At 44.9% G+C, this 23,112-nt stretch overlaps 1 protein-coding gene across 4 annotated transcripts in view; it reads left to right on the top strand.

Annotated features, from left to right (window-relative positions):
• LOC138285381 (mitogen-activated protein kinase kinase kinase 6-like) overlaps positions 1-23,112 on the top strand; it is a 376,389-nt gene that overhangs the window by 21,309 nt on the left and 331,968 nt on the right. For all 4 annotated transcript variants that reach the window (XR_011201585.1, XM_069225240.1, XM_069225238.1 and 1 more), the window contains exons 5-6: positions 11,975-12,143; positions 14,151-14,257. Coding sequence is in view for 3 of the 4 variants with exons in the window: in XM_069225240.1 (XP_069081341.1) it covers positions 11,975-12,143; positions 14,151-14,257 (276 nt within the window). In the remaining variant the exon portion in view is untranslated. The remainder of the gene's footprint in view (positions 1-11,974; positions 12,144-14,150; positions 14,258-23,112) is intronic.

Below are 23,112 nucleotides of genomic sequence, written 5' to 3'. Positions count from 1 at the left end.
TTTATAAAGCGCGCTACTCACCCGTGCGTGTCTCAAGGCGCTAGGGGAAAGACTGGGTTACTGCTGCTCGAAAAGCCAGGTCTTTAGGAGTCTCCGGAAAGCGGAGTGGTCCTGGGTGGTCCTGAGGCTGGTGGGGAGGGAGTTCCAGGTCCTGGCCGCCAGGAAAGAGAAAGATCTCCCACCCGCCGTGGAGCGGCGGATGCGAGGGACGGAAGCGAGTGCGAGGCCAGAGGAACGGAGGAGGCGGGTGGGGACGTAGAAGCTGAGGCGTCGGTTGAGGTACTCCGGTCCCTTGTCGTGGAGGGCTTTGTGTGCGTGGGTGAGAAGTCGAAAGGTGATCCGTTTGCTGACTGGGAGCCAATGCAGGTGTCTCAGGAGTGCGGAGATGTGGCTGTTGCGGGGTACGTCGAGGATGAGGCGGGCCGAGGCGTTTTGAATGTGTTGCAGGCGATTTTGGAGTTTGGCTGTGGTCCCAGCGTAGAGGGTGTTGCCGTAGTCCAGGCGGCTCGTGACGAGGGCGTGGGTCACGGTTTTTCTAGTGTCGGCGGGGATCCAGCGGAAGATCTTGCGGAGGGTGAGGAAGCAGGCGGAGGACACGGCGTTGACTTGCTTGGTCATGGTGAGAAGAGGGTCCAAGATGAAGCCGCGGTTGCGGGCGTGGTCTGCGGGGGCCGGTGCGTTGCCAAGGGCCGTGGGCCCCCAGGAGTCGTCCCAGACGGACGGGGTGTTGCCGAGGATGAGGACTTCCGTTTTTTCAGAGTTCAGCTTTAGGCGGCTGAGCCTCATCCAATCTGCGACGTCCTTCATACCCTCTTGTAGGTTGGTCTTGCCGCTGGCGGGGTCCTTAGTGAGGGAGAGTATAAGTTGGGTGTCGTCGGCGTAGGAGGTGATGATGATGTTGTGCTTGCGTACGATGTTGGCGAGGGGGCTCATGTAGACATTGAAGAGTGTCGGGCTGAGTGATGAGCCTTGGGGTACGCCGCAGATGATCTCGGTGGGTACTGAGTGAAACGGAGGGAGGTAAACTCTTTGGGAATGGTTTGAGAGGAAGGAGGCGATCCAGTCCAGGGCCTGGCCTTGGATCCCGGTGGAGCGGAGGCGGGTGATTAGGGTGCGGTGACAGACGGTGTCGAAGGCAGCCGAAAGGTCAAGGAGAATGAGGGCGACTGTTTCACCGTTGTCCATCAGGGTTCTGATGTAGTCTGTGACTGAGATGAGGGCGGTTTCCGTGCTGTGGTTGGTTCGGAATCCGGTTTGTGAAGGGTCGAGCAGGTTGTTGTTTTCCAGGAAGGTGGTCAGCTGTTTGTTGACTGTCTTCTCTATTACCTTGGCTGGGAAAGGCAGGAGAGAGATGGGGCGGAAGTTTTTCAGGTCGCTCGGGTCCGCCGTAGGTTTCTTTAGTAGGGCGTTGACTTTGGCGTGTTTCCAGCATTAGGGGAAGGTAGCAGAAGAAAAAGAAGAGTTGATGACGGCCTGGAGGTGCGGGGCGATGATGTCGTCGGCTTTGTTAAAGATGAAGTGAGGGCAGGGGTCCGAAGGGGCGCCGGAGTGGATAGAGTTCATGGTGGATTTGGTTTCTTCAGTGTTGATGTGGGTCCAGTTGTTGAGGGTGATGGTCGGGGGTGCGGGTTCGGTGGTGTTTGGTTGGATCTGGTGTCCGAAGCTGTTGTGGAGGTCGCTGATCTTGCGGTGGAAGAAGGTGGCGAGGGATTCGCACAAATCCTGTGAGGGCGTGACGGCGTTGGGGTTGGAGAACTCCTTGACGATGCTGAAGAGTTCTCTGCTGTTGTGGCTGTTTTTGTCCAGTCTGTCGGTGAAAAAGTTCCTTTTAGCAGCGCGGATCAGGCCGTGGTGTTCGCGGGTAGCGTTCTTGAGGGCGGTCATGTCAGCGGTGTGGTCCTTGCGCCAGGCCTTCTCGAGAGCGCGACAAGTTTTCTTTGAGGGTGTCAGAGAACCAGAGAGGTTTTTTGGTGTTGGTCTGTCGATGCGTGCGTTTGAGGGGAGCAAGGTTGTCTGCGCAGTTGGAGATCCAGTTTGTGAGGCTGAGGGCTGCGTCGTTGGGGTCGGTGGTGAGGATGGGTTGGTTGGCGGCGAGTGCGGAGAAGAGTTGCTCTTCGGGGATCTTGTTCCACTGTCGACGAGGGATAGGTTGAGTGCGGAGGTGGCGGGTCTCGCGTCAGAATGTGAAGTGGACACAGCTGTGGTCGGTCCAGTGTAGAGCGGAGGTGTGGCTGAAGAAGATGTGTTTGCTGGCGGAGAAGATAGGGTCGAGCGTGTGTCCGGCGATGTGGGTGGCGGTGTTCACCAGTTGTTTGAGGCCGAGGTTGGCGAGGTTGTCGAGCAGGGTGGTGGTGTTGGGGTCGTTGTTTTGTTCCAGATGGAAGTTGAGGTCGCCTAGGAGGATGCAGTCCGGTGAGGCGAGGGCGTGCGGGGAGATGAAGTCGGCGATGGCGTCGCTGAATGGGGCGCGCGGTCCGGGAGGACGGTAGACGAGGGATCCTCTGAGGGTGGTCCTCGGGTCGGTGCGAATCTGAAAATGCAGGTGTTCTGCGGCGAGAGGGGTGTCTTCGGTGGAGGTGGTGACGCTGATGGAGTCTTTGAAGACGATGGCGATACCTCCTCCTACTTGGTTGGTGCGGTCTTTTCTGGAGATCTTGTAGCCTTCGGGGATGGCGGTGGCGATGTCTGGAGCAGAGGAGGCGTTCATCCAGGTCTCCGTGATGAAGGCGACGTCCGGGGCTGTGGAGTCCAGGAGGTCCCAGAGTTCAACGGCGTGCTTGTGGACGGAACGAGCGTTGACCAGGATGCACTTGAGGTGGTTGATGGCGCGTGGGCTTGTGGTCGTGGTAGTAGCGTGGTGGAAGATGCGTTTGCAGGAGTTGCAGGCGAAGGGTCCATGGGTGCGTTTGGGGTGAGCTTGGAAGCAGGTGTTGGAGCGTCCTGGGTTGAGGGCGTGGAGGGTGGTGGGGTCGTAGCGGATCAGCGGGGCTTGGGAGAGCTGGGGACCAGGGGTCGTGGCGCTGGGCGCGGGCCAGGCGCGGACGGGCGCAGACGGGCTAGCCTCTGGCGTGCCCGCTGCGCACTCGCGCAGCGGCTGCCATATGAGGTAGGAGGGGGGGGGGGGGTCAGCTGGGGGCGAATGGGAGCTGGGGGGCGGGGGCGTGCAGGAGGTCGCGGCGGGAAAGCGCGAGGGAGGGGGGGACAGGTAGAGTGAGAAGAGCTGGGGTAGGGGGGTTTAAGGGTGGAGGGGGGGTGAGTGTTAGGAGGTTTAGGAGATTAGGGAGAAAGATAGGAGTAGGGTTGTGAAGATAGGGGAGGGGGGTTGTAGAGGTGGGTGAGAGGTAGAGTGAGAGGATAGGAAGATAGGTAATAGAGGGGGTGGCGGGAAGGGGGGGGAGAGATAGAGAAATACACAGAGAAAATCGATAGATAGAGAAAATCGATAGATAGAGAAAATCGATAGATAGAGAAAATCGATAGGTAGATAGGAGGAGGTGGAGAGTGAGGGAGTTAGATAGTGGGATAGAGAGATGGAGAGATAGGAGGAGTGAGGGAGATAGATAGGGGTGATAGAGAGGGGGGAGGCGAGTGAGGGAGGGGGATGAGGCAGGAGCAGGAGGGCAGGCGCGGGGAGAAGAAGACGGAGGAGGCAGAAGAGCCGAAGGCAGAAGAGCCGAAGGCAGAAGAGCCGAAGGCAGAAGATAGAAGACAGAAGAACGGAAGAACACAGAAGACCACAGAAGAAGATACAGAAAACGAAGAACAGAAGGCAGAAGACCACAGAAGAAGATACAGAAAACGAAGAACAGAAGGCAGAAGACCACAGAAGAAGATACAGAAAACGAAGAACAGAAGGCAGAAGACCACAGAAGAAGATGAGGAAGAAGAGAAGAAGAGAGAAGACGGGGAAAAGAAGAGTACAGAAGAAGATTACAGATGAGCGAGGAGGAAGAACAGAAAAGAAGCAGGAGCAGGAGAGAGGGTGAGTAGCGCGGGGCAGAGCGAGGAGGTGGGGGGTACTTACTGTGAGGTGGGTCTCAGGAACCTGGAGGAGCTGCAGGGGGAGCGACCTACCCTTGGGTCAAGGGTCGCTACCACTGTCGCGCAGCGGCCGCCATATGAGGTAGGAGGGGGGGAGGGGTCAGCTGGGGGCGAATGGGAGCTTGGGGGCGGGGCGTGCAGGAGGTCGCGGCGGGAAAGCGCAAGGGAGGGGGGGGGACAGGTAGAGTGAGAAGAGCTGGGGGAGGGGGGTTTAAGGGTGGAGGGGGGTGAGTGTTAGAAGGTTTAGGAGATTAGGGAGAAAGATAGGAGTAGGGTTGTGAAGATAGGGGAGGGGGGTTGTAGAGGTGGGTGAGAGGTAGAGTGAGAGGATAGGAAGATAGGTAATAGAGGGGGTGGTGGGAAGGGGGGGAGAGATAGAGAAAATCGATAGAGAAATCGATAGAGAAATCGATAGATAGAGAAATAGGAGGAGGTGGAGAGTGAGGGAGTTAGATAGTGGGATAGAGAGATAGAGAGATGGGTAGATGGGAGGAGTGAGGGAGGTAGATAGCGAATGGGTTAGATAGGGGTGATGGAGAGGGGGAGGCGAGTGAGGGAGGGGGATGAGGCGGGAGCAGGAGGGCAGGCGCGGGGAGAAGAAGACGGAGGAGGCAGAAAGAACAGAAGACCGGAAGAACAGAAGACCAGAAGAACACAGAAGAAGATGAGGAAGAAGAGAAGAAGAGAGAAGACGGGGAAAAGAAGAGTACAGAAGAAGATGAGGAAGAAGAGAAGAAGAGAGAAGACGGGGAAAAGAAGAGTACAGAAGAAGATGAGGAAGAAGAGAAGAAGAGAGAAGACGGGGAAAAGAAGAGTACAGAAGAAGATTACAGGCGAGGAGGAAGAACAGAAGAAGAAAAGAAGCAGGAGCAGGAGAGAGGGTGAGTAGCGCGAGGCAGAGCGAGGGGCTGGGAGGTGGGGGGTACTTACTGTGAGGTTGGTCTCAGGAACTCAGGAACCTGGAGGAGCTGCAGCGGCAGGGGGAGCGACCTACCCTTGGGTGCTGAAGCAAACATTTTCTTAAGTAGTCTTTCTGACCTTTTTTTTCCCCCTCTGCAATAAACCCTAGTAGCTCCCAGTAGAGCAATGATTGGAGGAAGTTTTGCGTAGTTTGGGGGCAGTGGTGAGTCAAAACCTCCATAATTCTTCTCTGAAAAAAATCCTGTTCATTGTCTAGGGGTACGCATTCAGAGTACTAACAGGTGTGTTAGTCTTGATGAGTGTGACATTTGGTCAGTGTGTGCATTATGGTTGCATTATGAGAGGTTCTCCCCTGCTTCTCAATGAATGGATGCCCTGTGCCAGATACTGAGCAATTATGTTGGTATTTCCAGGCCGGATACCAAGAGCAATAGCCTCCATTGTAAGTGCAGCAGGGATATTTCAGGGTTTTATGCCATTTGGTAGCATTACTGGCATGAAAATAGCACCACTGTTTATCATACCGCCATTCTAATGAAATGAGGTGGGAGATTTTTCTCTATACAAGTCTGCAAACAATGGAACAGCCTGACAAAGAAAATAAGGATAAGTGGATGTGGGCGAGCCAGAGCTGAGCCAACTGTCTGGTGCAGTTGTAAGAGCCCGTGCATGAACCGAGACCTGGAAATGTTTGACATGTAAACCATGCAACTGATATCACGTAAATTATGATAAAGTTTCTTCAAAAGTTTAAAAAAAAATAATAATAATAATGTTGCGCGGGCAGTCTTATTTTAGCTTCAGGGCCTGCACCCTTTGCCCTTCTACCCAGCTACATTTTTTTTATTTCATTTATCCGTTTTATGATATTTCAGCATGGCTTACTTTTAGCAGGGATGTTTTTATTTTCTAATCAACTGCCTTTTTGCAAAAGATTTGTTGTCTGTTCCTTTGTGTGACATTTCATCCTAGGCCTCTGCTCAGTGCTGTATAGATAGTTTACCTAGTATTGCCGAACCAAGAGTACGGAGCCAACCTTCTAAACGCAGACATATTGTCACGTCAGGTCTGTTCTCAGAACATAACACGTTTGTATATTAAAAAAACACCACATGGGCCAAAGGAGGTTAGAGGGGATTCTAGCTAGAGCCATTGCATGCTGTCCACCATCTTTTTCGACAGCTTCACAGACCCTGGTTTTGTCTTCCAGCTAATCGGGAGGATTTCCGGCAGAACAATGGACTGACTCCTGCCACCCTTCAGGTATAGGGTCAGGACTTCTCCGTTAGGCCGGGATGGGCAAAGGGCTACACACCAACATGATCTCAGGTTTAGAAATTAGGGCATAGGTAGGAATCACTAGATTCATGCTTATTCCAGGATTAATGGTCACAATCATCGCTGTTACGTTTAATGCTCCTAATAATTGCAGCTCATGTTTTATAAACTAGGATGCCGTAATTTCAATAAAATGCATTGAAACTTTTCCTGCATAATCTCTGTTGCCATCATGTGTTTGAGACCTTGTGTATATGAGAGAAAGGGTTATGGTCTGTCGACCACAACTTCTATGAGGAGTCTGAGTATTGAGTCTCTAGGCTGCCAGAAATCATCCTTACTTCCTAGGTTTGAGTGAGGTGCTGCCAGCTAGTGATGCACTATGCCTACAGCTTCCATCTGGTGTGAGACTAACTCAGTCGCTGAGACATGGTGGTGCTGCTGTCCTAAATTCAACAGTCTTAACCCCATGGTAAGAGTCCTACGACACACATTTCTTTAACATGCAGCCGCTTTGAAGTTAATATCACTTTATAGGTTCATTGAGAGGTAATGAATTTGAAGGGATTAGTTAAACAACATATTACCACAGTTCACACAGTTTAGTTAGCAGGGAAGTCAGGATTAATTCCAGGTTGTCTGGTTTCACTTTGTACAATTGGCTATTAAGTGGGTATATCTTTGTCTCTCCTTTTCTCCCTCATATGTTCATGCTTTTTCAACTTTGTGCATGAGGTTAGAGCGAGGTTGGCATGCCATAGCCACATGAAAGCTCACTTGTTTTGGGCTAGATGTTCCGAGAGGACCTCGAGCTGGGCTTTCCCTAGCAAAAAGTAACCAGCTAGAGTTAAAAAAAAAAAAAAAAATTAAAAAAAATAAGAAAATGCAATTAACCTTGGCTTTTCTCCAAAACATGACTCAAACCCTGGAAGACAGTATACAATCTGTCAAGTGAATCGAAATGTTTTAGACGGTTTATCAGTGCCCTAGATGGTTAAGCTCACAGTGACATGGAGGGGACCAGAAAACCACTTGTGGCTGAATATGGTGTCCCTAGCATGGATTGTACATGCAATGCCAACCTTTGTCTCTGACAAAATCTGTGTTTATATGATAAGCACCTACATGCTATACTATTTCTGTGGCTCAATACTTTAACAACTGCATGTCGGGAATTAGTGAATGGATGAAGACAGCTTATTAAAACATAATCTTGATAAAAAGGAGTTTATCTTCTTTGGTTGCTATTCTTCGATCTGGTCCCACAACTGGTGGCAGTCTGCCTTCGGCTTACCTCCAGCCCCCTGCGAAGGGATTCGAAATTGTAAGGGTTTTGTTTGACGAGCACTCATGTCAATCACACCTTTCCTCCTGTTTTAACATCATTGGATCCCTTAAAGTATTTCCTTTTATCTCAGAGTCAGCGCAGAAATTGTTATTGTTGCTTTAATCTCCTCCAGGCTGGACTACTGCAGTGCTTTGTTTCTTAACATGGAGCAGAGTTCTCTAGTAAAATTGCAAACTGTCCAAAATGCCACTGACCATCTTATTTTGAACATTCCTAAATTTAAATTGGTATCTGAGAAGCTTTAAAAAATTACATTGTCTCCCTATTAAGCAATGAATCTCATTTAAAACCTTCTAGGTCGCTCGTCATGCTCTTCATGTACAGGGACCTCACGTTTTTGGGCTAAATTCAAGTGGTACCATCTGACTAGATTGTTACGCTCTGCTTTTAGGAAACAGCTGATCATTCCTAGATTTTGCAAAGCTAGATGGGGAGGTAGGTCTTTTGTCCTGCATACTGCTAAAATGTTGAACTCTTCCTAGTCACATATCTGTTCTGGATAACCATTTACTATTTAGAAAGAGTCTATTTGTGCGCTTTATAAAGTTTATTTCAGTTCATGCTCACACTTGCAATACACAAATGTTTATGCACTGTCAGAGCCTTACCCAACAATTCTACCATACCTACAAACCTCACGCATAGCTCTCAATTTGTCCTCACTCAAGTCGGGCATCCATCAACAATCGTTCATCACACCTGACGGGTACAGAAGCTAAAGAAAACTGGAGTGCTTTCATGACCTCTTCAAGGCCATGAAGCACCACATAAAGGATAGATAATATATAGTAGTGCAACCATCCAGAAAGTGCAGTAAGCCTTACAGTGGGTATCGAAAGCACTACATAAATACTTCTATAATACATATACCCACATGAAATACAAAAAAATACTAAATGACTGCAACCAGAAGTAAACTGCACAAGTAGTGCTAAAACAACATGGTCCAGTGGGTCTTAGAAATGCCAAGCCCTTGAAAAACGTATAAACCAGCTAATGGTGTCTGAAAAAAGAAAAATGCCTGGCAGAGCCAAGGTAAACAACTCAACCCTGTGCTAGCAGAAGCTGTTTTATATCACGAGATGACTCTGAATCACAAAAGATGTAATGTTTCAATGTTGTGGTTCTAGTTTACAAATCATTGTTTCCCGTTGTTACACCAAATGAATCAACTGCTTTAAACTAGGACCACATGTAGAATGCACACATTTGTTAAAAGGAAACCCAACTTTCAGCGTATCCATGTGATGTATATCGGACTAGAAAGAGCAAAGACCTGGTGTATTTACACGTTTTCACTGTGATCTTGGTGCCATGACATGTTTACCATCATCTATTTCCCAGTGTATATCAAGGATAAAAACTAACATTCAATTTAACAACGAAAGGTGACACCAATACAAATGCATTTACACGACAATACAGTTACAAGCCTTCCACTGGCAACCAGAATGGCCTAAAACTGATAGCAATGTATATATTTCAAATATCAACCTTGCACATCAGAAAGGAGAAGGGATCTGTGAAGTGTCCCAGTGGATGTAATTTCTTTGTAGGAAGAGCTTGAACTCTGTGCCATTTGGTACTTCCTAAAATGGGCAGGTGTCGCCCGTTTCTTTCTTGGACCAATTTTTCATGTTTTTTTCTTTCGTTCTCACCCTGCAGTTTAACCTTTAGCCATGTGATTGGTTAAGGCCAGGGGACAATCAGTAAATTTGTATGCTTTTTTCCCCCAGTCATTTTCTGATGGTATCTTGATGCACTAGCGGAAAATGCATCTTGTGTTAACGATATTTAGGCCTCAAAAATCATAAAAATGTTAATAGACCTGCAGATCGAGTAGCCTGAATAATCTACTCGACCTAACTGTAATGTACTTGACCCAGAAACGGGTCTCAAAATGTGTGATCTTAGGCAAATATTGTATTTTATAGTTGCCTTTTTTCTTCGTTCTCACATATGAGTGTGCCATCAATTAGGAGTTCAGCATTTCTGCTGCACCTTCTAACGCTAACGTTTGCTCAATTTATAATAACTGTAGCCCGCATATAGGGTACACATGATCCATTCATGACTTGCCTCTTAGTTTAGGAATAGCTTTGCCATGAGGGCAGGAGAGTTTCTCAGTTTATGTTTAAAAACTCACTTTTAATAAATATATTACTAAAGCATGATGTGGTAGCTCACTGTCATTTACAGACAGTAAATTTCCAAGAAATGTCCAAAAACCTTCCCACTAACTTGCAGCTTTACTGATAAAACTATATAGTGTATTAACAAATATCTGTGAAAACTGGGTTTCAGAAAACATTTATCATTTGCACATCACCAAGTAAAGTGTTTTGACTTTTTTTCATTCTGTTAAAATATATCACACAAGTAGAAAAAATGGTCTTTCACAGCTACTGAAATATATTTTGAAATGTTTGTAAAGTTGACTTAGTTATATAAATGGTGTGTGTTAGGAAAAACCTGATACCAAGAGACTTTAATTTCATATAGGTCAGACAGTTCACCTTACAAAATCCTGGAACTTCGCAGTCACAAGGAAAAGTATTTGCATTGCAAAAAGACAAACTGACTTTTGACCTCTTTCTCTGAACACAGAGCAAATGTGACAAGAATAAGATTTATATGCATCTTAATTGTTAATTTAGTTTCTGACTGAACAGAACAGCTGTTCTTTGTCCACTTACCAGAAGGGTCAAGTGGAGTCTAAAAATAGCTCGACCTCCCAAAATAAAACTCGCCGTAGATTTTTCGTGCCCTGTATCTTCCAGATGTTACTTTAGCCCCCAAGTTGCAATGGTATTGATCTTGGCTAATTTGAGTAACGTCCTTTCACCTGGATATCTGGATATGGATATTGGGATTTTTGTTGTTCATATTGCTTTTCATGGCACTTCATATGACTGTGATACTGTGTGTAGTTTAGCAAAGCACCTGTAGGAATCCTCTCTGGGCTGCATGGTTTTCAGCAGCTTTTTCCAGAGCATATTCGGTATACCACTGTGGAGAGGACCCAAACCTCAGTCTGGTAAAGCAGAGTGTCCACTTTCACACTGAAACTCTGTGGGTCCTTGTGTTAATGTGATATAATTTGGTGAAAACATGCCAAAACCTATGCTACATGTTAAGTCCTGGTATGCAAAACTGTGTACTTCATATATTGTCTTCTCTGTACTTTGTAGTTTGTTTTTGCAGACACTGAGTGTGTCCCAGATCAGTACCTTTTTTTCTTTTTTTTTTTTTTTACTACCGTATTTAATTCCATTTTGTCAACAAGCCTTGAAGTGCTGCAATTTCATGGCCAGGGTGAAGTTGTCTATCTGATGCTGCACAGCTCACAAGAGACATGTTGTAATTTTTTGTTGATGTGCTGGCATGCCCTACTGCCTCAGTAGGTGATTGGGCATAGGGTGCACAGGTTTCAGGGCATTTGCTAGTGTTCTTCAGACTGCAAGCGTCGGTGGACTTTAACTGTTGGTCCCAAAGAGACCTCCTTTGTGTATTGAGTATATGAAGTTGTGTATATTTGCAGACCCTGTCCCTCTGTTATTAGGCAAACGGTTTGATACATCCCAGCTTCAACCTCCTCACACAATGTGACTCCAGAAAACAGAGGGAGGCATTTCTGAAACGTGAAAAGGATATAAGAGCAGCAAAAACCTACAAATACTACACATACCCTCAATAATTAGGCCATTAATTGGTTGCTTTCTGATGGGCATCTTCAACAATACAACTTGTCATTCATATAGTAGGACAGTTTGAGAATTTCCACTTCCCTTCTTTTGTACATTTTCTGGACTGCACGTGTTTTCACCCAGTGAGCCCAATTATCAAGCAAGCTGTCTGTAGATATTTTGTTTCACTGACTTACAAAGAATTGGCTCTGATGTCAGAAGGAGTAAGAACAAAGTGCATATCTCTTTAAGACAGTGGCTACCTCCCTCTCATAAAAGAAAGACTGGCCATACTGGAGCCTAACATACAGTTAGAGGGCACAGGCGATGAGGCTAAGGGGTAAACGGACTACTATCTCCCACCATGTAAATTCAGTCTCTCAAAACTTGGATCTTTGGACTTTAACTCAGTACAACCATACATATCGCAAACTATTACAATAAAATGAAAAATCTTTTGGTTTAGCGTTCTTATTGTTTTTCCCCTGCGAGCTCATGCAGCAGGTAGGAACTGCCATAACTGTTATGTGCACATTATTTGCAGGGTTGTTATGTGTGTTCTGTTTTGGTGTTTGGGTGAATGTGCTCTGAGGCTTCAGAATCAGAAGTTGAAAGGACCGGATTACACAGGCCTCGGCAATACGTAAATGTTTATAACAGCATTAGTTTGAAGTTTATAAACCACTTGTTTATCTTGCAGTGAGTACCTCCGGGAGACGATCCGGCGGGATATCCGGAAAGCCCGGGAAATGTACAGCGGAGACCAACTGAGGCAGGAACTGAGCCGTATTCAGCGGCGGCTGGACAGCGTTCAGTGCCTTAGTCTGGATATCCTCATGAACTTCCTGCTGGCTTACCGTGATGTGCAGGTAACCTCTGCTTTCACTTATGCACTGATATTGCAAACCTAGATGAAAGGCGCCTGTTTAATATCTACTGCCATTTTGCAATACCAGCTTTACAGTTCCTTTCCGTGTTTTCATACCATTGTCACCAGGGAAGACTATGGCCCTCATTATGACATCAGTAGTATTCTCAGAATACTGCCAATGCCAAGGGTGCCAGGAAACCACCAGTGGTGGCGGTCTTCTGCTCGCAATAATATGGACATTGCAGGATTTCTGCCACGATAAGGGTGGAAAACCTGCAGTAGCCATGCTGGTGGGCGGTGGTGCCCTGGTGTTGCTACCACCAGCACCGCCCCACCAGTAGGTCACCACCAGCCGCATTAAGGCCATTAGTACGGCCTGGCGGTGTCCTGCTGGCGGTGGCAGTGCCCCTTCCCGTTCCCTGCCGGACGACCTCGCCGGACAAGGTAAGTCAGGGTCTGACAGAGGATGTGGGGTTGGAGGGTGGATCTGCACGAGTGTATGCATGTGTGTGTGAATGTGAGTATTGTGGTGTATGCGTGGTTAAATGCATGTATGAAAGTTGAATTGAGTGCGTGTCTGCATGCCAGTATGTATACATGCTTGAATGGGTGTTTGGATGTCTGTATGAATGTGTGCCTGAATGCGTGTTGGTATGTATGAGTGAATGCGTGCATAGAAGTGTAGGTGAATGGGTGTATGAGTGCTGCGTGTGGGTGTCTGTGTATGGGGGGAGGGGGGTGTGGGGTGAAGGGTGCTGTGACTGTAGGGGGTGGTGAGGTGATGTGAGTGTGTGTGGATGTGTGCTTGTATGGCTAAGGGGGTGGGGGCAGTTGTGTGGTGGGTGCGTGTCTGCGTGTGCATGAATGGGTGTCGGGTCTGCAGGTGTGTGCGTGTATCGGGGTGTAGGGTGTTCATGAATGAATCTGCGGTGGGGGTGTGTGTTTGTATGGGGGGCTGTTTAAATGAGAGGTGGTGATGAGTTTGGAAGGGGGTTGGAAGTTAGGTGCTGGTGGAGTGGGGGCAGTGCCTACCGGTGACGGGGAAGGAATTTGCAGTCACCAGTAGGCCCTACCGTCACGGTTTTCGTGGCGTTGCTAACACCGCAGAAACCATGGAGGTAGGCTGGCTCATAATGCCGCAGGCGGTACTCTGTGGACCTCCTGGTCGGAGATTAAATCCCACATCTGCACAATGAAATATCTGGATGTTTCTAGCGCTGTTCCTTTCAGTTTGCGAGATCACAGAAAGAGCCACGCAGGCCATTGTACTGCAGACTCCAATCGACCTTTGAAATATCCATCGAGTATGGGACATTACTTCGACAATCTGAAGATTGCTATGTGTCTGTATACCCATGGCCTTATGAAATTCTGTCTGGGAGGGGGGGAGGGAACATAATGGCAAGTGTGAAGTCTGCTGCAACATATTTTCTGCATGGAATTCATAAAACAGTTCCCTTCAGTTTTTCCTTTATCAACCTCAATGTTGTTTTTATGGGAATAGTGCCAGATGTTCATCTCCATATCTATACATAATATCAGAATCAAAGTGTAAGTGTCTTATCGCATGATTTCTCCAGATTACCATTAAATCAGAAATATGTATGCAAAAACAAAATCATGAAAGGTAAATGAAATAATCAAGAAATGTAACTATGCAAGGCAAGTCCAAAGAGACAAACTATGATAGCATTATTTGGTGCTATACCCGACCAGCCAGTCTTTTAGACATTAGCATTTCCATAAAAGTCAGTGTTGGTCATTGATATACCAACACACACTGCAGAGAGAACCCATATAAAACAGAGTGTCTGGGTCAACTGAAAGGCAGACCAGAGGAAATCCATGAAATCCAGTGCCTGTTTCACTGTTTTTTTGTGTAGATAAATAGGAATCTGTAGTTGGACCTAGTTTGTAATTTCAGTAGTGTGAATAATGGAGTGTACTGCGTTCTTTAAAGTGTCATGCGTTCCTTGATGTGTTAAACTATACTCCTTCTACTCAGGACTACAATGCCATCATATCCCTGGTGGAGACCCTGGAAGCCCTACCCACCTGTGACATGGCCCAGCAGCACAGTGTAACATTCCATTACACCTTTGCGCTTAATAGGTGAGTGCTGGGCACCCTCTAGTCACAGAATGTTCTGTACTTAATATGTGATCACGCCTACTTGATTGTGTGAAAAATCTACTAATCGGCTTGGCTTTGGCATATAGTTATGGCTTTCAGAGGGAGAATATAGTTGAATGAGCTTCTATTCCAATCTGGAACGCACGAAATGTCAACTTACCTATTGCTTGCATTAGAGGTAGAACGTCACACACAGATACTACTTGCATGGGCGTTCTAGCTTCAATTGTTTGTGAATAAAGTCAACATTCTGAAATAGAAATTCTTGAAACCCCTACTTAATCACTACTGGGACCTGCTGACTTTCATCCATGCAATTTCCATGATTTGAACCTCAAAACAATGCACACAAATAGAGAAACAAGTATATATAAAGCAAATATAAAAAATGTGAAATATTTAACTCCGAGACTAGTCATATGCAAAAATGTAAATTGTAAAGGGAATGTTAGAGCGTTTCAATATTTAGTTTCATTTCTAAATGACAACATGATTTGATTGACTCTAGCATATCACTTTGTTTTTTGCTCGTAAAGCATGTTCTCTTTTTCTCACTGCATAGCAGTGGTTCGATTGAAGCCATCAGTGGTCCTAACTAGATTTTGTTTTCTGTACTTAAGCTGTTCCCACGAATTAAGATAATGATGCCAGCTTAATTTTAGCCTTCAATTTCTAATTCCTTTGTATTTACAGACTGTTTTAAAACTTTGTTTAATACTTTTATGTATATACTTTGTTCTGCTAACTTTTTTTTAAACAGTCCCAAACCTCCTGTGGAGGGATCGTGGATGCGAGGGGTCCGCATACCTGAGGTTAAGATCTGTTTGCCTAAAATATTGTTCTCATTTAATCCCACAGTGTAGGTTTTCATCTGTCAAACATCACTTATTTTGATCATGGGTACGCCTCTCCTCTCACCTATACTGTCTGCCCATTTCCTGTATAACTTGTCTCACTCTATCCCAGCCCAAATACACTGCAGCCACTTTCCTTTATTAGATCTAACATGTTATGAGTGCATTTGTTTCCTTAACTACATGAAGAGACATTGTAGTACTGATTATTTTGGTGCTCATACTTAGATATAAATGCATTGTATTTAGATTCTCAGCAACAGTCAGCATGCCTGCTTTTTGTATTAGAGAGCTGCAGAAGGGATAGGCATGATTTCCCTTGCAGAACTCCACGGGAGAGAAAAGGAAGGAAAGTGCATAGTGGGTCCACCATGTCCACTGTTGTGGAAGCTTCAAAGGAGAAGCAAAGCTGGCATGCTTGAATGGGGAGAAATATGGTTCCAGTCTGATTTTACAGGAAGGCCAAGTGCTCTTTTCCATGGGAGGGAATCCATATAATGATCTAATGGAGGGATGCCATTTTTTCTGTAAGTACTAACATTTTGAAAGCTTTGAACTGACCATTCATTTTGCATAGTTTTCACCCTAAGTGTCAAACCCCTAGTAAACTATTGAGTGGCTGAGGATGGGAGAAAGGCCACACTCTTTCACCTCTTCCTACCCCCCCCCCCCCCTGCCCCCCCCCCAATCAACCTCTGCTAGGTGCTATATTTGATTAGTTAGTTGGAAGCATCAGATGTTACACCGGTATGCTGCTTGTAATCGTTAGGCCGGGGACCATGACTCCCTACCAGAAGGAAGCAGTTGAAGGTCTTTTGTGTGGCCTATTAGCAACTGAAGCCCAGCTTTGTGAGGCTTCCAAGAGACAGAAAACAAATGGAAGTTCAAATGTGTGGAGAGGACAGTAGGTCATGAAAGTATGTGATGCAGAACTTAGAAGCAGTTCAGTTGAGATAATGCTGAATTGTGGGCAGTAGCGTGACCGCCATAGTCAAGAACTTAGTGTGTTTCTAAATAGTATCAGGATTGGCTGATCTGCTAGTCCCCAGGGACACAGTAGGGCACTTGAATGAGACTTGTTGTGAAGCAGACCAGTTGACCTGGTCTGCCAGTGTATTTGATGAAAATTGTTTGTATGAACTGGGAAGTGTGTGACAAAACCTACTTACACTCACTTTGCACTGGTATCCAGAAAAGGGACTCTCCTGTGGAAAGTGAGGTCTTTGGCGCCCATACCTGAGACTGAACTAGCAGCTGACTAAAAGGTGGTACTGTCTACGGCATAAACTGACTCTGAAGCACTCTTTCTGCCATGGAGATGCAAGCGCGAGACACCCCCTAAAGAAACTAAAGTTTTGAAGATGTTAACTGTCTGCATGCACAAGATTACTGATGCTAATCCAGCCACTCTAGCTTCACAGAAGGGCACGATGCATCCTGGGACTGTGATCTTTGCTGTGCTTCTGCACTGGGAAAGAGCTTCTACTGTCCACTCCCTAGTACAGCACACAGTTTCTTTGATTGGCCTTGTAAAATGGAGATGTTTAAATTTAATCATAAAATATTTTTTGATTGTGCTAAATTGGCCATAGAGCTTTACTGAGTAGTTATGTGCCGGCCATCCCTGTTCAATGGTATTAAGGGGTAGACGCAATTATCTTAGAGACTAACAGTGCTTACCTGTTTGGGAGGTAGTTTTGCATGCTGTTAATACAATTGGCCCTACTTCCCATAGCTAGCATTCCCGTACCCCTGACTGCTCTCTTGAATAATACAGACCTTTACTATACAACTTCTCTCACCTCAGAGGGAGTTGGGTGTGCTTGTGCCCACATCCTTCTGTTTGGTGCCTTGCTTTCCTGCTGAACTTTGTCGTTCTCATCTTTTTTTAGGGTCGAGTGTACAAGCGCTCTGGCCTGTTGTAATCTCTCTGTGGGCTTTTAACTACAGGCATGTCACTTTTGTTGGTTTGTGGGCTTGCCTTTTAAAATTTGCTTGATTTCATTTGTGAAAGGCATGCATAAATCATGCCTTTTCCCACTGCTTAGCCCTCCTCGAGCGCACGGCCAACTACTGAAAACGAAAACATACGAGGCTCTGTTTTCTGCATAGTTCTGGTTTACTTTCCCTTTTTATTTCCTATGCAGCACAATCTCGCTCTGGGCATTAATCGAGTGCTTTGCATGTTTACTTCTATTGTTTATCCTAGCTCCTTGGCGAATTCAAGGTTTTACACAGTGCGATCGCGCTCGTTTGTTATTTCCCCTCATCCCTGTCACTATCCACATCACCCTCATTTTTTTTTTTTTTTCCTCTTGAACACGATCACCCACTTCCTTTCTGCGCCCTCCCTTGTTTTCTTTGATCTGGACTTTAGTACAGATCGCATTTGAAGATCTGCCATTGTTTCATTTTATTCAAACCATATTTTATGTGGGAACTGGGAGAGCTAATGCCGAGATTCGAACCGCGATCCCCAGTCCCAGAGTCGGCAGCAGCTCTGTATGTTGCTATGCGTCCTCTCAGGCCCTAACTCGTTTAGAAATTTTACAGTTAATGTGGTCTGTTATAAAGGGTTCTGAAATTGGAAATGGAATTAAAACTATACAATTACTCTCCAAAAATATTTAAGAATATAGTGTACTGATAGATTTGAATAAATCCATGTTTCGCAAATACATAGTTTAATTGATGGTAAACGCAAACATTCACTGTTGTTAAAATCTCTACTACAGGGTAACGTTTTCATATCGGAGGTGGGATAACAACTATCCAGTGCTGTGTTGCTCAGTCTTTGTGATCTTGATAAAATGACTGTGCCTCAGTTGCGTTAAATATAACTATTGGGAAGTTACGAAATTACTAATTTCCAGACTTCCCTCAAATGTTTGCTTACACTGACCGCTTTCCTCTTAACGCGCACCCAATTCACGGTCTCTGCAGTTCTGTTTAACCGAGCACTTCCCGTTTAGCCTGGCACTCGGTTCAGAGACGCCGCCTTTGGGTGATTGGCTTTCAACCTATGTGCATGCTTTCGGGGTTTCACCGCCACACATGAATGAAATTAAGGACTTCTCTCAAGTGGTTGCTCACACCGAGCGCTTACCGTGGCACACCATTCACGGCTGGATCCGCTTTAATGTAATTAAACACTTCCCTCAATAGTTTGTTTAGTGTGCTTTGTTTACGCTTTACTAGCGCGTTACACACGCGCAGAAATGAAATTTAATGTATGCTGCGCATCTATGTAAAGGAGCACTGCCTTCAAGTGTTTGTATTTGGCTTATGTTCTAAATGTGCGTTTGTTGTGTTTAGTTTGTCTTAAACGTGTGACACGCTACATCGACAATTTTCTTATAATGTATGCGCTTTGGATTTAAAATTGGGAACAAGCACTACACACTTATCTCTGCACACGCTTTACATATGCTGCATTGTTTTTTTTATTCCATAATTGCGGACGCCATGCGAGGATGTTCTCATTTCTTTGAATCTACTCTTGTGTTTGGGGTTGTCCGTTTGCGTTAGTATTACAGTCTACAAATAAGGGAGGGTTTCTTAGTTTAAGTATGTGTTTGTAGATATTACAGACTAAAATGTTTTGGGTACATGTTATATGACGCCTCCATCACTTTAATCCATTATCTCTGTTGGCAGGTCTTATGTGATGCTGCGCTTCATTTAAATCCATTATTGCGGCGCATTTGCTTTGTGCTGATGCGCACCGTTCGTTCAAATTCCTTGTTTTTAATTTACATTATTTAAATGCGGAGATGAAAAAGTGACCAAGCTCTTCACACTTATCGCAGCACCGACTTCACGGACACTGTACTTCATTTGACTCCTTAAAGCTGACCCATACTGAGACTATCGCTCAAAAATTGAAAATGGTAATCAGGGGACACGCTTCACGGACCACACACTTTAATTCTAATGAACAGTTCTCAAATGGGGACATCTTAAATTTGTACTTCATTGGTGCGGCACCCACTTGACGGATGCCGCACTTAATGGTGTACTATCTAATAATAACTTTTAGGTTACATTACGCGCAGTTGCCAACTTGCATTATGCAATTGTTAAATTGTGTGAGCTTTAATTTTTTATTTCCTTGAAAGGTGTTTTCACACAAAGTAACTGCAAAAATGCCTTTATCGCTACTGAGTCTGGCTCCCCTGGTGGCTTAACATCCTGTGCTTTTGACTAATTATTAACTTTATGGATTCGTGCCTTACACAAATGCAGGTCATACAGTTGATAAGAATCTTTACTGACCTGCTAATGACCTGCCTCCTAGATTCAAGCAGGTCTATTGCAAAACAAAGATGGCATGTATTGTACTTTCGTAGCCCATCTCGGTTTTCATCCTGGCACCTGCTTCAGACAAAAGATGTGTGTTGGCGATTAGCTTTTACTTTGCTAAAAGTGTTGGAAAGGCTACACTCACACTACTGTGCTTTACAAATCTTTGCACCACATTTAACTTGAAACTGACTACTTTTAGGGTCGGGCGTGCAAGTGCTCTGGCCTGTTGTAATCTCTCTGTGGGCTTTTAACTACACCCACTCTTGGTATTCATTCTTTGTTGTGCTTGTCTCAAATGCTTAATTTTTATTGGTGCATTTTGTGAAGTGTCCCTCCTTTGTGTGCTGACTTCCCTCCCAGGTAGATTCACTAACTGTACATTTTTGTTGGCCATGACACTACGTCATGCTTCCTCCTGTTACAGCGTGTGATGTCCCCTCTTCCGGTTTCGGTTTGCCTTTCATCCCAGCCATGATCCTTTCTAGACATTCATTCAGGGAGCCAATAACTCTCGCGCTCATGGCGGCGGTGGTGCTTTGAATCCGCTTGCTTCTGTCAACTGTTTTACTTTTCATTTTCAATTTATGTGGCAAGAAAAGTCCAGTTAGAAATTTACAATGTTAATAGCTCTAACTTGATCAAACACAAGACAAATGCTTGGTATTTTTATTTTGGCTGCTGCACCAGTGCCCACTCGGGGACCTCAGAGTGCTGCCAGATGGTGCTGATAAAGGAAAGGTGTGGTCAGCAAGCGGTGATGTACGTTGGGCTGAGCTGTGGAAAACAGGCATTCAAACCTTTTCTGGTAAATGGGCTTCAAGAAGTCCCCGAACGCCAAAGTTTTTCACGTTAAACGGAGATGTTAGTGAGCCATCTAAAACAAGTTAGCGCAGTTATTTTTAAAAATCTTTGCTGGAGTGGCATTTTCTCCGATTGGTTAATCCTTTGTCCGTTCGCTGCTCACAACACATTTTATTTTAGCAATCATGTTAGCAAATGAGAGCAAGTTTCACTCTCAACTGTTTTGCACTCTGAGCATTTTACCTCTCTCGGAGAAACTTTAGACCAGGGATTCCCAAACTGTGGTCCAGGAACCCCTGCTGGTCTATGAAGCCTCCTCGGGTGGGTGGAATGGAGAAGGGTGGGTCTGCGACTCTTAGAAAATGAAATAATATTCACACTAATAAAGTGTATATACATGAAGTGGCTGAATGTACAAATAAACATACTGTAAGTATCAAGGAATTTGAAATTAGAGGGAAAAAATGTAATTAGTATCCTCAGATTGACTCGTGGGAGCAGTGCAGGTGCATTAAACAGAATATAGTGTGGATGATGTGTGACTTCAATAGAATTTAGAAGAGCTCCAACCTTCCTATGATAATTAAACATTTATTTTTTATTTATATTTGTTTGCAAATATGTGTTATTATTTGTTTGATAAATTCTTGTTTCTGTTGTTTCCATTAATGACTCGGTGGGGGTTCCTGGATTCTATTAATGAATCAGTGGGGGTCCCAGGTTTCCAGTAATGATAAAGTGGGGGTCCACAGAACTCAAAAGGTTGAGATCCATTGCTTTAGACCATTCTTATGGGCATCACCTGCTGAGCTTTCACAAAATCATGGATGTCTGTCCAAACAAATCTTTAATAATCTCCTGTGCTGTGACTTTGAAGCTGTGTTTTTCATTTTTTTTTTTAAATTTAGTTATTCTTTTTAACAGTAATGACCATCACTGCGTATGGTGCGCTGACTTCATTAAAGTAAAACGAACCAATGGACTTGTTTTACTTTGATTGAATGAGTGCCAATCCCCCTCAGGTAATAAAGGAAAGGACACAAGTTTGGTGTGGATTCCTTTATTGTAAAAAAGTTAATGGAGCCCTAAGCTTGAACTACCGCAAGTAGCAAAAAAGTGTCTCAGCACTGGGGATTGAAGGTGAGGTGTGGCGGGGGGTTGCAGGACGGGTGGGTAATGGGGGAGTGGGGGAGGGGGTAGAGGCAGCAGTTTAGTGGCTAAGATCAAATCCAAGAGAGCAATCCAGTTGCGTCATGACGCAAGTCTAGATATTGGACTCTGATCACCGAACACAAAAACAGTTATTACTGTATCAGCGAGACTTTGGAGACGGCTTAGCAAGTTCTGTTGCATCAATTCATTACCCATCCTTTGTTTTCATACCCCTTTTCTTATTCACATATTTAAAGTCTTATCCTATCCTTTTACTCACTTTACAAAATGCTCACAGCCAGAACTTTTGTCTTAAAACATATCTTTAAAAAAATGAAACTGTTAGTAGCATGCTAACACAATTACAATTTGTGTCATTTATAATGGATCCAATTAATTAGTCCCAATCATCTAAAATAATCTTACATTTTAAGAAAGGCAAATATATTTATCATTAGGTCGAAACAGCTGATAATTCTGATCCATTTAACTCCAACCTAATATAGGAAAAAAGTCAGTTTTTATCAGTTGACACTCTCCTCTATGGTGCTTTGACTCCTCCTGGTTGTTGCTTGACCCCTTCGTTCACAACTGCTTCCCTAACTGCATTGCTTTTATTTAGAGGAACAATGCCAGATAGGAACTTCACAGATAACTGGATTGATCATATGGCATCAAACATTAAACAAGGCCCCCAGTGAAGAAAATGTGTGCATATGGAAGTCCACATTATCCACCTATGATACCTTGCCAAATAACTGGACTTGCAATCCAACATATATGATCTGCAAAAAGATGTTTGCACAATCCTAGCATATCGTGTTTCTGCAAAAGGCTGTAAACTTGAGCACCTAAACAATGAAATCTTTTTCTGCCAAGAAAGAGACCTCTACAGGAATATCAAATTGCACATACTCTCCGATTCTAGATAAACTAGACACTTTGCCATCTATAGCAACTTCAGCAGAAGTAAATAATCTAAAACATAAATTCCAACGCTCAACCGTGAATGATAAATAGGAATGATGAATCCCAGAATGAACAGCCTATAATTTCTGCAAAACAAATTCTAGTTACGATCATCCAAATGCAACATCTAGTTAAAATGTTGATGGTTATTTCCAAAAATAGATCCCTCCCCTTGTGAATTTTCCATAGGCATTAGACTAGATCCAGAAACATTTCAAGCAGCATTCCTGCGTGCTGGTAGGTGTAATCGTGCAGCTCCATACCAACTTCATTCTGTTTCAAAAGTGACAAGTGGAACTAGATTTAAGCGCCGCTCATGCACACTGATGCACATTTCTTTCTTTCCTTGCCTTCAAACGCGGATCTGGAGCTACTCCTCTGTCTCTCATGAGACATGTCTTTCTTTAAATTCTAGTTTGCAAGGGAAAAGGTCACGTCTCAAATCAGGGTTCATACCTTGTAAGGGACTGTTGCAAACCGATGTCTGTGATGGAAACCCATGAGGTATACTTTTAGTGCTTGGCATTGGATCACAACTCCTGGGTCTGTGATGACTGTGTTCGGATAAATCCGAAGGTCATACAGGAGAACAAGGTGAAGCTTCACATCGCCAAACACTAAAAGACTCAACATTGTGACCAGTTGAAAGAAAGGCTCGGGTCCCATTTCAGAAGCAGATCTTCATTGTGGTTGAAGTAATCTGGTAAGTCCAGAGGGAAGCATAAGACGTCCACGTGGGCCTTTTCCCCTTCT

The sequence above is a fragment of the Pleurodeles waltl genome, chromosome 3_1 (assembly GCF_031143425.1).
Source record: "Pleurodeles waltl isolate 20211129_DDA chromosome 3_1, aPleWal1.hap1.20221129, whole genome shotgun sequence".
NCBI lineage: Eukaryota > Metazoa > Chordata > Amphibia > Caudata > Salamandridae > Pleurodeles > Pleurodeles waltl.
This window is presented reverse-complemented; position numbering and strand designations above follow the sequence as displayed.